The 14,414-nt window shown below is 41.7% G+C and overlaps 2 protein-coding genes across 2 annotated transcripts; both read left to right on the forward strand.

Moving 5' to 3' along the window:
• Positions 1 to 286: 286 nt before the first annotated feature.
• On the forward strand, positions 287 to 5,142 carry LOC102711294 (probable serine/threonine-protein kinase PBL3). The gene is made up of 6 exons (XM_040528168.1): positions 287 to 838; positions 1,654 to 2,003; positions 2,082 to 2,217; positions 2,315 to 2,451; positions 2,542 to 2,665; positions 4,361 to 5,142. Exons 1-6 carry the CDS (start codon positions 793 to 795, stop codon positions 4,840 to 4,842), a joined length of 1,275 nt encoding a protein of 424 aa, XP_040384102.1. The 5' UTR covers positions 287 to 792; the 3' UTR covers positions 4,843 to 5,142.
• A 2,864-nt stretch (positions 5,143 to 8,006) lies between these two features.
• Positions 8,007 to 11,111, forward strand: LOC102711566. The gene is made up of 3 exons (XM_040528467.1): positions 8,007 to 8,210; positions 8,563 to 8,856; positions 10,905 to 11,111. The coding sequence occupies exons 1-3, from the start codon at positions 8,193 to 8,195 to the stop codon at positions 10,950 to 10,952; spliced, it is 360 nt and encodes a 119-aa protein (XP_040384401.1). The 5' UTR covers positions 8,007 to 8,192; the 3' UTR covers positions 10,953 to 11,111.
• Positions 11,112 to 14,414: the final 3,303 nt, after the last annotated feature.

Raw genomic sequence — 14,414 nt, forward strand, 5'->3', positions numbered from 1 at the left:
TACATGACATCCTCTATATCTATTTGGAGGATTGGAAAGAGAACATTTAAATATTGAGATTCTCTCCTAATATGAATGACATCACAAATAGATAATGAGATAGATGTTCTGTTAAAGCTCAACTTTATTTTTCATCTTTTATTTCTAAAATGGATGAGCTGTTAGGATGGTCTAAGTAACCGAGCATCCGAACCTCTCCCAAACAAGGCCACAGGTGATGGGTGGTCCCCACACCCACCACTCTCCCTCCCAGTATATCCACAATCGCATCACGAACTGCAAAGCCTGCGGGCCCCACCTGACAGCGACCCATCGGCCACCCCCCTCCTCTCTCCTCGCTGTCTCCGCTGCGGCGAAGACGACGACGACTAGAAGAAGAGGAGGAGCAGTCGCTCGGTCGCTCGCTGCCACCTCCTCCGCCGCCGCCGCCACCAGCCGACGCGAGCGCGAGGCTCTCCCCTCGCCCGTGTATCTTCTCTCTCTCCTGACCGGACCTGGCCTGGCTGGCGACGACTCGCGACGCCGTAGGTGCGCGTCGCAGAGGGAGGGAGTGACGCGCTGCGGCCTGCGGGTGGTTCTTGGATTGGGCGTGGTCACCGTCGGGGGTTACCTTTTTCGCTGGCTCTTGAGTGGCCCTGTTCAGGCTCCAAGCTCAGATCTTTCGAAGAAGATAGGAATTTTTTTGGGGGAGGAGGAGGAGCGGTTGCCGTTCTTTGGCCCTCCGGGCATCCTGACGCCATTCTTTTTTCTTGGTGCGATGGGTGCTCGGTAGACTGGTGCAAGCAGGAGGGGATGGGGAACTGCTTGGACACGGCGGCGGCGGATACCAACCCTGCCGGTGAGTGCGCCTTCCTTTCCATCCATCCCTCTCGCAGCGACGCGCCGCTTGCCTGATTTGCTTGCTCCGAATTTGGTATTCTCGTTGCCGGTTTCCAATATCGAGTGGTGTTCTTGGCTTCTTGTTGATGCCGTGTTTGCTAGTCTTGGTTCGTGTTTGCCTACTTTTGGGTTGGGTGTCATGGCTTTGTTCTCTTCTTTATATCGAGATGATGATGATATGTAGTACAGTAGTTGTCTTTAGCATTTGGATGGGCTCTTGTTAGTTATTACATGGAAAAGGGGATTGCTGAATTTTCTCTCCCGCGTTTCTTTTACTGTGGAATGACTGTTCTATGATTAGACTTTACTGCTGGTTTACTTTAGTTAGTAATCACAGCCCTAAATGGTCTGGTTATGGCAAGTGATAGATGATCCGTGATAATGATGACATTTTGGGGGAAGTCTAGGGCCATTAGGCTCTCATGCGATTGCCTGTTCATGTAATGGGATGTCTGGTTGGAGTAAAAATTATAAGCTTTCTAACTTGTATATGAATTTTGCAATTAGCATTTGTTTTGCCAAAGGAAGTGCAATTTGTTCCTAGAGTGAGGATACTTGCGAAATCGACGAACAGATTCGGTGTTTACAATTAGAAGTTACACCCTTTTGCAGCCATTGCATCTTGCTACCTGAGACAATGTTTTGTCACCTTGCACTTAAGTGTTTGCAAGAACGAAATAGGACAGAATTGAACATGCAATCGCATTGTGTTGCAATTGAATTTAACAATGTAATGTTTATCCTTCCGCATATTTCTCTGTTTCTGGAAACCAGATCCATCAAAAGCAGCGAGCAAGACAAGTTATTCATCTTACCCGTCAACTACAAAAAGCGGTTCATCTTGGACTGTACCTTCTTACAAAGATCGCAGCGACCTTCCTACTCCTAGGACAGAAGGAGAAATCTTATCATCATCAAATCTGAAGGCATTCACACTAAGTGAACTAAAAAATGCAACAAAGAACTTCAGGCCAGACAGTCTCCTTGGGGAAGGAGGATTTGGTTATGTCTATAAAGGCTGGATCGATGAGCAAACTCTTGCTCCTTCAAGACCAGGAACTGGTATGGTTGTAGCCGTCAAAAAGTTAAAACCAGAAGGTTTTCAGGGTCACAAGGAGTGGCTGGTAGGTTTGCTATAAAACAACTTTCCAGGTTTCTCTGGGATGTTACAATGTTTCTGAATTGTGATTACTGTTTTGCAGACAGAGGTTGACTACCTTGGCCAACTTCACCATGAGAATCTTGTTAAACTCGTTGGTTATTGCTCAGATGGTGATAACCGGCTTCTGGTGTATGAGTACATGCCTAAAGGAAGCTTGGAAAATCATCTATTCAGGCGTATGAATTTAACTCTACCACAATTCTTTCTAAAAATATATGGGCTTAATATCATAAAATCAGCAGCATGTTAAATGAAATTTTTCTATCACATCAGGTGGTGCAGATCCTTTATCCTGGGGAATAAGGCTCAAAGTTGCTATTGGGGCTGCCAGAGGGTTATCATTTTTGCACGATGCGGAGAACCAAGTTATATATCGTGATTTCAAGGCATCAAACATTCTCCTTGACTCGGTAAACATGGAAATAGCTGCTCATTCTTGTCCATTGACTTCTGCAATTGTTTTTACTTCAATTTTTTGTTTCCTTCTTTCACCATTGTAGGAGTTCAATGCAAAACTTTCAGACTTTGGCCTGGCAAAAGCAGGCCCAACAGGGGATAGAACCCACGTTTCCACACAAGTCATGGGTACCCGAGGTTATGCAGCTCCAGAATATATTGCAACAGGTTAGGAAATGGTCTTACTTTTGAGTTCGTATAAATCATGAATTGATACATATCTACTACATGGCAGCCTGCTTACTAACCTTCATGTTTGTCAGTTCTTCAAAATTATGTACAATCAACTAGAATTAGAATGTAGTTATGCCACCTTGTTGAAGCTAAGCTTTGACTTTATATTTATGACATCTAAAATGCACAGTAACTCTGAATTAACTAAATCTTGTTTTGCCATATATATGTTTCAATGAATGGCATGCTGACTTTTATTGTATTATCACTGATAACAACCATCAAATATCTAATTTTTTCAGCAACAGGTGGTATTAATTGATATTTTGTGAAGTTTCTTGCTTTGATCTAGCATCATATCATCATCATGTCTACTGATGTCATTTTCATATATCAATTCTTAATATTTTAATATTTATCACAATTAAGATCTTGAGGTTTAACTACATGCATTCTAAAAGATCATCTTTTCTAGAATGGGGGGATTATGTGGTAAAGTAGTAAGTTTCCATTTTTTTTATAGTTTAAGTGAACATCAGGGAAGACTTATGTTTATAAAGGAACACTTATGGTACATGAAGTCATTGCGAACTGTTCATTTTCCATTGATTTGTAGGCATTTCGCTTACCTCACGGTGGGTATGGGTCATTTATTACATGTACTCTCTTCATCCCAAAATACTACTACCTCCCTAGTTCAATTTGATAATAGGGGGTAGTTGTATTTGGGACGGAAGGAGTAATAAGGAAGGAATCGTGCTTGTTTAATATTACAAAATTCACATTAGTGTGAAAGAAATTATAAAACCCTGAATTTCAAATATCAATTTCTTAATCTACACTGCAAAGAAAATTTTAATTTTTTTTGCATTTAGTTTGGAAATTTAAAATAATTTAAAACTTTCGAATTATAATAGATTCCTACTTCATAGCAATAACAAGTGAGTTGGAGATATAGTTCTTTCCTTCAAGTACAAAACATACTTTGTACTCATCTTATACTGCAAATTATTCAAGTTTCATTTTTCTTTTGAAAATTGGTAATGAAGTTCTGGATATTTAATTTTTTACCATGCATAAATTTAGTAGGAAACATATATGATTTTTTAGAAAGAATAATGATATCGCCAGGACTTGCCTTTTGCTGCGTAGGACACAGCATGCATTTTTGTTGGCAAAATAGAACACCAAATATTCAGTGATACAACTAAGATTTTACCATATCTCTTACCTCTAGATTGGTGAGATGGAGCACTAATAAAATGTGAATTTAATTAGCTGCTGAGACGTTTATATGGTAAGTATATGATGGAAACCATATCTAGTCGCAAACCATGGAAACCACTATATGAATATTCTCATTTTTTTAAAAGAAATTTACATATAGCTAAAGTGGTATTATACAACCATGCGTGATCTGTGAGATATAAAATTGAGAAATAGTGTTGAAAAGGACAAAAAAACAGGAATCATTTTTATATTTGCAATTTGTTAATTTTATATCTCGCAAACGAAGTTCAGTTTGTTATTATGACTTTGCATGGCTGTCTATTTACATCTCCCCTACATGTGTAAATTTTTTGAATACTTATATAAAAAAGTTTGCAAGTTTCCACCATGTATTTTCCCATGTTTAATGTGTATTTATTCTGCTGCAATTGTTTATCACAATGCTCAAATATGATCCAGGTCGCCTGTCAGTAAAGGCAGATGTCTACAGCTTTGGTGTTGTGCTGCTTGAGCTACTGACTGGGAGGCGGGCCTTGGACAAATCGAAACCAGTATCAGAACAGAACCTGGTCGATTGGACAAGACCCTACTTGGGTGACAAGCGCAGGCTGTACCGCATCATGGACATGAAGCTGGGTGGGCAGTACCCAAAGAAAGGCGCTCACGCTATCGCTACCATTGCCCTGCAGTGCATCTGCCCCGAGGCCAAGATGCGGCCCCAGATGTCCGAGGTCCTGGAGAAGCTGGTGCAGCTGCAGGACCCCAAATACAACGTGACCTCACCTCAGGTTGACACCCGGAGAAGATCATCGTCGTCAGGTTCAGTTCCTAGGTCGCCGATGCGGATGCAGCCTTCGCCACGGCGCCTTTCCTCTTCAGCTTCGCCATTGCCGGCTGCAGGCTCACCACTGCCGGCTTGTAGGACTGCACAAGTGCATTAGGATGGTTTGGAATTTGGAAACTCTTGGGTTGTAGCTGTTTGTTACCTCTAGCTGTATATTTTGTTTGGCGCTGTGCTCAATCTGTAGTTGTTCTTGTTTTGTGAGGTTGGAGTTGGATACATCTTACTGTTAGACTCTGATGTATGTAACAGGGAATGTGGTTACACCATTCTGATGCTTCTTTTTCTTGTTTCCATAGATAAACTGGATGCTTAGATTTGTGCTGTTGTGCATGTATGATCAGTATGAAGGTTTCTGGTGGCATCCATGAAATCCAAGAACCCAGTTTGCAGGACTGAAGTTAGTTTTGTCCATGTGCATCCTAGATACTGAGGGCAAGAATGTAATCAATCATTCATATCTAAAAAATTCTGAAAAGAATTATTTCAATTACTTTCCCATGGAAGCAAATGGGCAAGTACATTATTGTGCAAAAGCTTCTTTTGTCTCATTCTTCAGTTTAGCGTTACCTGCATTCCAGACTTCTTATTTACGCATTAGCAAAATGTTTCTCCTGCTTTCTGCTAATTAATATATTTTTATATTGCCCTTTACAAAAAGGAAAAAAGGATTACTGTGGTAGATTTTACTTGAGGACTTGAAGGTGCCAACTGCCAAATATGAACCGCATACCATCACATAGAATTTCAATAGACCCAAACTGCAGAATGATGCTTACTCACTCTATCTTATAACCATCTATGATAAGGACAAATCTCCATTCCAGATAGCTTGCTGTCCAGATTCATAGTATCAAGACGAGTTAAATATCATTTTAGATAGTTATTTTTTTGTGATACAGGAAGTATGGTTAGGGATTTTCACAGGAATTGCAATTTCTGCAACAGCTGCTTGATTCAGACAGCATCATTGCTGCATCTGCACAGGTTTTCATTGTAACCTAGCTGCCGTTATCCGATTGATTTCGTGTCGAGAAAATGATGCTTACACCTGGATTGGGCCAAGTACTAGGTTTCGACCAGGCCTTCATTCTCATTCCAATTAATCAATCAGATAGAAAATTATATGCCTGTCCAGTTGCACCCTCTCCTTTCTACTGCCAAGGAGAAGGTAAAACACCCATAAATCTATGGATTTCTTAACAATTATACTCATTAATCACCCTTGACAAAGCCACAAACCAGACTCCTTTAGACCAAAGTAATCTAATTATCTAAAAACAAAGGAATACAAAAAACATAAGAATTCGACAATGATACATGCAAGCTTATTGGAACGGAGAACACATGAATTTGTTAGATGGGTCCTTAAGACACTCCATATGAAATACGCAGAAAGTCCTATTGGACAAATAGAATTTCAGTCCTAGAAATTTCATATGGAAACCGAAAACCCCTCCCTTTTTTTCGAATGAATTGGTTTCAGTTTCACCAAAAGACTCAAAAAAATTTTTTGGAACATATGTAACGTCAGACGTTTGACCAGACGTCGAAAGGGGTTTTCGGACATAAATAAAAAAATAAATTACAGATTCTGTCAAGAAACTGCGAGATAAATCTTTTAAGCATAATTAATTCATCATTAGCATATGTTGGTGACTGTAGCATCTATGGCTAATCGTGACCTAATTAAGCCTAAAAGATCCGTCTCACGATTTCTCCCATAACTATATAATTAGTTTTTTGTTTTATCTATATTTAATGCTTTATTTATGTTTCTAAAGATTCGATACGATGTTTTTGAAAAAAAACTTTTTTAAACTAAACAAGGCCTAAATTAAAATCTGAAAAAGGAAGAAGTTTCCTCTTGGACCGGTAGCGGTTGACCGTTGACGCATCCTCACGGGGGACGACGTTTTACCGTGGAAAGAAGCTTGGACGGCTGCCGGGCCCACCCAGCCGACCACTCCTCGCTTTCGGCCCTTTCAGACTGCCTTTTTCTTTTCTTTTTTACTTTTATACGCACAGTTTCGAATGGCTAAACAATATATTTTATATTAAAAAACTTACATACCTTTACTATGTTATGTTTATAAAGCAATCTATCTTTCTCCTAATTTGATATGGTTAACTTACATAGACCGCTCGTCTTATTAATCTTATCAAATATGTAATCAATGAAAATTAAATTGTAACAAATAATTATATAACATATTTAAATAAGACAAATAATAAAGCAAACATAGACTGTGCGAAAATAAAACAAAATATTCAATTCTGTAGCGGTTAGTTTATCATCTATAACATTACATTCAACAGTTATACCAAAACAGAAAATATTCCATCCATGTGCACAAAAGAACACCTATCTGCAGGGGTGGATTCAACGTGGGACGGAATTTTTTTTATTTTTTAAATATCTTTAATAAATAATTTTATTACTAAACTCTTGGAAAAAATATTTTCACATGAACCTTTTGGCCACGCCACCAACATTAACGTGGCGAAACAGCTTGCCATGTTATTGTCGGTGGCATGGCAGCATTGTCTTGTCACGTCACTGGCATTGGCATGGCAAGACTGTCACGCCGTGACAGCGTTGTCTTATTTTACCCTGTGGCTTAGTACTAAAATTACTTGCTAAAAACTTTTATTTAATAAAAAAATTTCTATGGGGACGACGAGGCTCGAGCCTCCGCTATTGCCATTAAAGCCATTGGAGTTCTCACAAATACTTTTCCAACTTTATGATAAAGATCAATAGGAATAAGACTAAAACTCTATCTAACTTGTTCAGATATCTCTAAAAGCAGGTACAATAGCATGCTATAAGCCAGCTATAAGTATATTTTAATGAGATAAGAGGAGAAGAGAAAGAGGGTGGACTACTAATTTGTAGCCGGCTGCACACGGACTGCAAGACAGTATGATATGTAGGATCATATATTGATGTTTGGTTGATAACTATTATATAAATTAACGATTAAATTGACTATAAATAAATTATAACTATTAGTTGGCTCTGCTGTTGAACTTGATCTAATATCGTTGGCCGGCACTGCCTATCGATCCCCATGCGGGCCCACCCTTCCACGAGCCACAGAAAATCCCACCGCGGACCCACGGCCGCAGCCCCGTTCTGCTTCCCACGCTCCCAGCCTCACCCGCGCCGCCGCTAATCACGAGGGGGGAAGCGCGATTAGATTACGAGACTTGCCTAATTAATCGCGGGGCGGCTTCTCTTCGCTTCGCTTTTTTTCTCCCCTCTGTTTATAAGCGCGGCGCAGCACGACACGCCTCTCTCTCTCTCTCTCTCTCTCTCCCACCGGAGAAGAGGAAGAAGAAGAAGCCAAGAAGGAGAGATTTTTTCTCGCGCCGCGGCGGCGAAGAGGAGGCGGAGCAGCTGCAGCGCCAGCTCTGTTTTGTCTGCGTGCCGGCGCGCCGCCGCCCATGGAGAGCCGCAAGGAGGTAACTGCCGCGCGGCGCCGGGAGGCCTCGCTCTCGCTTTGCTTGCTTCCGTTTCCTCCTCCCCTCGAGCAGGGATTTTTTTCCCCCTTTTTGTGTGTGTGTGTGTACTGTTTTGTTGGGTTTCTCGGGAGAGATCCTGTGCTCGTTCCGGGGCGGCGGCGGCGGTGGAGGTCTCGATTCTCGCCTCGAATTCCGCCAGCTGCGGCGCAAACAAAAAAAAAGAAGGCAGCAGATTGTTCAGGCGGGGAGCGAGCTGGAGGGGGGGGGGGTGGATCTTTGGAGGGAGGGATTTGGAGGTGCTTAGTAATGGCGGGGCTTGATTTGGTGCTTCCTTGCTTGTTGTTGGTTGCAGGAGCAGCAAGGAGGGGGAGGGGGAGGGGGAGGGGCGGTGGGGTGGATGACGGTGCCGGCGTTCGGGGAGTGGGACATGAAGAACGGCGCCGTGCCGGACTACTCCATGGACTTCTCCAAGATCCGGGAGATGCGCAAGCAGAACAAGCGGGAGCTCTCCCGGGCCAGCCTCGGCGGCGACGAGGAACTCCTCGCTCAACAACAGAAGGCTGCGCCGCAGCCCGCCCCCAACGCCACCGCCGCCGTTGACGACCACCGCCGGCCGCTCCACGCCGCCCACGATGACTCACCCACGGTAAATTCTACTTGTTGTGATGTTTTTTTGTTTTATTTTTTTACCTTGTTTCAATTGTGTTGTCATCGGAATTCTGGTGAGAAGAAGTTCATGACCAGCGAGGAAATGATTGGAGGCGGCTATAATTTTTGCTATGGAATCTTGATGAACTGAATTACATGCGTGTGTGTTACTATGTAATTAGCCTTAAGAAATTTTGATCAGGCAATTGAGGCAAAATGAGAGGTACACCATTTGAGCCCCACTCGGTAGAAAGCTCAAAGCTGATTTTGAGCTAGAGTGTCGGTAGACGAGAGTAAAAACCCTTTACTAGTTTACTAGAAGCAACATGTCAGTTTTACTAGCTGTGCAATTTTATGAAAAATGGAAAAATGAAATGAAATACGTCTTCTGGAAGATTAGAATGGTAGTGCAAGGGTGTGGACCCGTCCAAGTAGCATCACATCCATGGAATTAGCATGATCACCAATTTAGGAGGAGTCCAACGAGCTGTGGTGTGATGAGGGACATGGAAAGGGTGGCCGAATCAGGGGAGGCCATTGCGGGTGGTGCAGGCCAATGCATCCCCGTTATGCGCATGCGGTGGACAGTAGTAGTAGTGGTGCTTGTCACTACTAGATGACAAGGACAGGCCCAATAAGTTTCTTGTGGTTTCCAGATCTGCATTCCTCCAAATTATTAGATACCGATCCACGGGCAACGTCGCTGTCCTGCTGTGTCCATTAGAGGGGTGAGAAAGCTAACAGGGGCGATATAAATTAAATGTATAGTGGTATTTGAAGGTATACACTGTCACCGTTCATCAGTGGTAGGTTTGGTTTTATCAGCATAATGAAATGCTGTTTCGATTGCCTCAGGTGATGGTTTTGGGGGAGCCGGGATTTTGGAGAGTGCCTATAATTTGAGATTTTTAAACTATAAATTTGTTTAGACGTATTTAAATTTCATTCCCTACTTTCATTTTATCAGAAATTTTATTTCTAGCCCAATTTAAATAACCAAACAAAATATGTAGCATTCGAATTCATATCATGGAACATGGAAGGTCAATTCAAATGGCAGCTACGGTGCAGTTTTAACTTTCTTGCATGCATGCTTATATTTGGAAAGGGTGGTTCTGGCCATTGGTGATTTCTTTTTATGCTTAGTAATTCCGAAATAAAAATATTTTTTATGGACAAAGCAAATGAAAATTCAGTGACTGGGATTTGTTGTTTCCTCTTACCACCCTATCGGTAAGAAGGAGGACCTTAAAATAGCTCCTATTCTATAAAATCTGATTGTATTTGGCTTGCCATGTCTAGGGATAATTGAAGGGTCACTCATTATATGATGTCCCAATTAGCATTAAGAGAGCTGGTCCACTGTGGGCCTAGTAGGAGCATCCCTGTGCTTTTGGATAGCCGATTTCTATGCCGTTTGGCCTACCTTACCTGGATAATACATCTTTATTCTGCTATTGAATATGCGGCCCTGCTGAGCTAAAAGCAAATTATGTAAATTAATTAAGGCACAAGCATCACCAAGGCAAGAAAAAAGTGATTGTCAGGTGGTTAGAGAGGCTGTTTTCTTTTCTTCTTTTTCTTTTCTGGGTGGGGACTAGGGAGCAAGCAAGCTACGGTTTAGTTGGCCGTCACAAGTGCAGCTGTACTTTCAGGTTGGTGGCATCTTGATGTTGCTGATTTACTATTCTAATGATGCCCCACCTGATGAAGAACTATAGTAGCAATTAATTACTCGTGAAGTTGATTGAATATGTGAGGTGGTGGTTATCTTTGTGAGTCATAGTTTGACACATGAGGTGTGACTTTCTCAGCCATGTAGCCATCAGACAATATTTTTTCTGAACCATCAAGGTCAACATGGCATTTTCAAAAGCTTCTTACACAACGTATTCAACTTTTCCTTCATCTTGTTATCATGCATTCCGTTACATATGGTTGACCAATGTTACTGTCCTATGTTATTCTGCGTCATCCACTCAGCTGTACATAGTTGACTATACTTTTGAAATCCACTAACCTTTTGCTCATTTACTACTTATGCAGGGAAGGAAGAAGTTCCTTAGCTATTTCCAGTGTTGTATTAGAGCCTGATGAAGAATTGTGACCCCTCCTGCGCAAATAGCTCTTAGGTTTCTTGGGTACTGTAAAGTTTGCATAATGTGTTAATCCCCCACCTGTTCTGTAATCTGTTGCTCTTTTGAGAGAGAGAAAAGGGACAGATTTGTGGACAATGAAAAGCGTATTTGTTCATGCTGTTTTCCACCAAATGGTTTAAAACTTCCGGTGCAATATCATCCTTCTGATAGGGATTTGGATCCTAGGATGTATGACTTGTGATCTATGTGGTTCTTGGCTGGAGAATATAATTTGCATCTGGTGACCTGTAATCATATGTTTGGTTTGATACCGAATGATTATTCACCTGGTGACACTTGTGATGGCTTTATGTTGGTTTGATACTGATACTGAATGATTGCTCCTGGTCTTCCTTTTGTACCAGTATTACTATTTTTTTTTTTTTTTTTGTGGATCATTGCGTGTGTCTCTGAATCTCTGTCCGGAAGAATGTCTCCGGAGTCGGCTGCCTGCCGTAGAAGCAGCATACACTTTTGACAACTGAGCACAGCTAAGCTACCTCTATCCATGGAGAAAACAAAGGAGAAGAGCTTGTCCATCATCACAAGATTTTTGTCCATCATCACAAGATTTTCCATTGTGTGTGTGCCCACAAGAAAGTGACCTGAAGCTGATATTTTGAAGTCTTCAGACAATATTGATTTGTTTGAATGGTCATCTTCTCTCGTTTTTTTTTTCAGTGTGTTTTCCAGCCTTGTTTCTCAGTGCATGCCAAAGGAATTATGCAGAAAAGAATGAGGCTGTGTGCAGGATGGATATAAAATACTGGCTGAAAATTCAATCAACTCCAGGTCATCTTTAGAGCATGCCTGTGGAATATAGTATTTGTGATCTGATCTGCAGGATAAAATTTTATCCTTATAGATTTTTACTGCACATATATAAAATCAGATCCGTTAGATCTAAAGCCATGAATAGCGATAGTATCTTAAAAAAATCCAAGAAATGAGACCGTATGCAGGGTGGATATAAAAAACTGCCTGAAAATACATCAACTTGGTTAAACAAATCCAGCTGATCTTTGGAACATGCCTGTGGAATATATTTATGATCTGATCTGCAGGACATCTGGTGTCAACATACAACAGCAGCAGCAATTAAACAAATCCCTTTGTCCTCAGGTAGGGCATGATCAGCTCAGATGATCAAATACTTTAAAACACATCCTGCATGGGGATCAATCTCCCATCAGAATCAGCTATACTCAGTTTAGCAGCTAGAACCCTCCTTGATCTGGCAGCTCAGTGTAAGCGTGTAACCAACCCACCCCCAAGCTGTCTGATCCGATCGATCCTGATCGTGGATTCTCCATCCGACGGCTCTCCCTCGTCTGGGAATGGATGCCTGGGGTGATGGCAGGTCGATGGATGATCGTCCATGGCGTCTGAGGAGGAGGGGACAGTAGCCGGCAATGGATGGAAGACAAGATCTGCTTCGTCGCCGTGTTCATGCTTGGTTGGTACCCTCCTGAAAGCGATGTGAAGGTGAAGGCGAAGGCGAAGGCGAAGGCAGGCATCTCATGTGCCGTGGGGCTCGGATGTATAGGGACATAGGGCCAGAAGGACAAAGGGAATCTCTCGTTCTCTCTAAATAGGTTTTTTAGATAGAAGGAAACATTTATAAATTTTAGATGATTATATCAAGGTGATAGAATCACTTCGATCAAGACCACTTGTAGTGTCTGCGTTGTTAAGATGTACACCGCTAAAAAAACTAACTCATAGTTTCACGCGTACCAGACGATGCTTCGTTTACGATGACGGAGCCTATCACGAGCTGTTTACGATGACGGAGCCTATCACCGCTAAAAAAACTAACTCATAGTACCACGAGCTGTTTATGATGACGGAGCCTATCACGCCCACGCGATGCTTCTTTTCACGTGTACCAGGTTCCGTTGATGACTCCGTGCTTCTGCCGTTTGTTTCGTACGTAAATTGTATTTCTACCATCGTACGCATAGCATTTTTCATAATTACATTTGCTTGGTACAAAATTTTTCTAGATCGGTCACGATTTTAAGTGAACAGTAGAATCAAGTGAACAGTAGAATCAAGAAATGTTGTTAGCTGATTTTTTTATTGGTGCATTATCTAATTTTTGTTATATATATATATATATTCGAGGATATAAACAAATAAATTAACTCTTACCAAGTTAAAAGGTTATTCTACAAAAGTCTTCCAAGAATATTTTATACATAAATAGTTTTCTACAAAACACGCCGTTTAGTATATACTTTTTGGAAAACATGCAAACGAAAATCCAAAATAAAAAAAATACGGCCTTAGTGTTATTGTTAAGCAAATTGAATCCTTGGATGATATGCATATCATAGTAGTAGCAAGTAGTCAATCGATCTAAATCTGCGTGTGCCTGTGCGTCCCGCTTGGTCGGTTTGTTCCTTTCTTCAATTTCTGCCGAGCATAGCAGCAGAACACAGTTCAAGCGCACACTATCGTGTGAGTACCGATCGAGTTAACATATATTGAGATTCATGAAATCACCACAAAACATATCATAGTTGGCAGATATTATTAAAATAACAATTAGCTATTAATACGAATAATAATTTTGTTGGCATGCTTTTGACAAGCTGATGCTATACCCAAGAGTCGCCATAATGCTCGTAACCTATGATAGCTGTTCCAAAATAGGATTATTTTTGTCCATTCTAACATGTGCTAAAATAAATTCAATTTTGAATAATTATTGTGTTAGAGTTTGTGAAAGCCAATAATAAATGCATTGAAGATTGATAAAGTAGAGGATAACTGTTTTAAGATTTAATAAAGTATATAATATTTTAGTCTTTTAGCTTTTGCATTGGTACATGTGTGAGTAAAAAATAAAATTATTTTAGGACAGAGCAAGTAATTTGAAATCACAAAACTTCCACGTTGCGTACAACATTTTCTGGGTACATAAATAATTTCTGCACTTTAGGGCCCACACGAACTTTAGTGTACACGTGTCAGCCAGATTCACGCCACGTTCTCCCACCGACAGGTGGACCACAAGTACGTGGGGCCAACGAACCAGTCAGAAGGGCTGAAAAACGCTATAGTTCCACGTGGCAGTGGTGGGGCCAGCCAAGAATCGTCAACCGCTCAGCACCTCGCCCCGCCCATCCTTTCACTGACATATGGGCCAACCATCTAGGCATGCCCCACATGTCAGCGACACATCAAGCATCAACGGCGCACACGAAACGGCGTGCAGAAAAACAAAACACAACCCAACAGTTCGCTCCGTTCCCCGAAAAATTCAAAATCCCCCGCTCTCTCGCCCCCCCCCCTACGCCGGAGCTCTCGACGGCCGCGGCGGATTCTACGCCGGCGAGCGGCGGCGGCAGCGGAGGTGAGCCCGTACACGCACGCACCCTCACTGCTCGTCGTGTTCCCCCCTTCCACTGGT

The sequence above is a fragment of the Oryza brachyantha genome, chromosome 10 (genome assembly GCF_000231095.2).
Source record: "Oryza brachyantha chromosome 10, ObraRS2, whole genome shotgun sequence".
NCBI classification, from domain to species: Eukaryota; Viridiplantae; Streptophyta; class Magnoliopsida; order Poales; family Poaceae; genus Oryza; species Oryza brachyantha.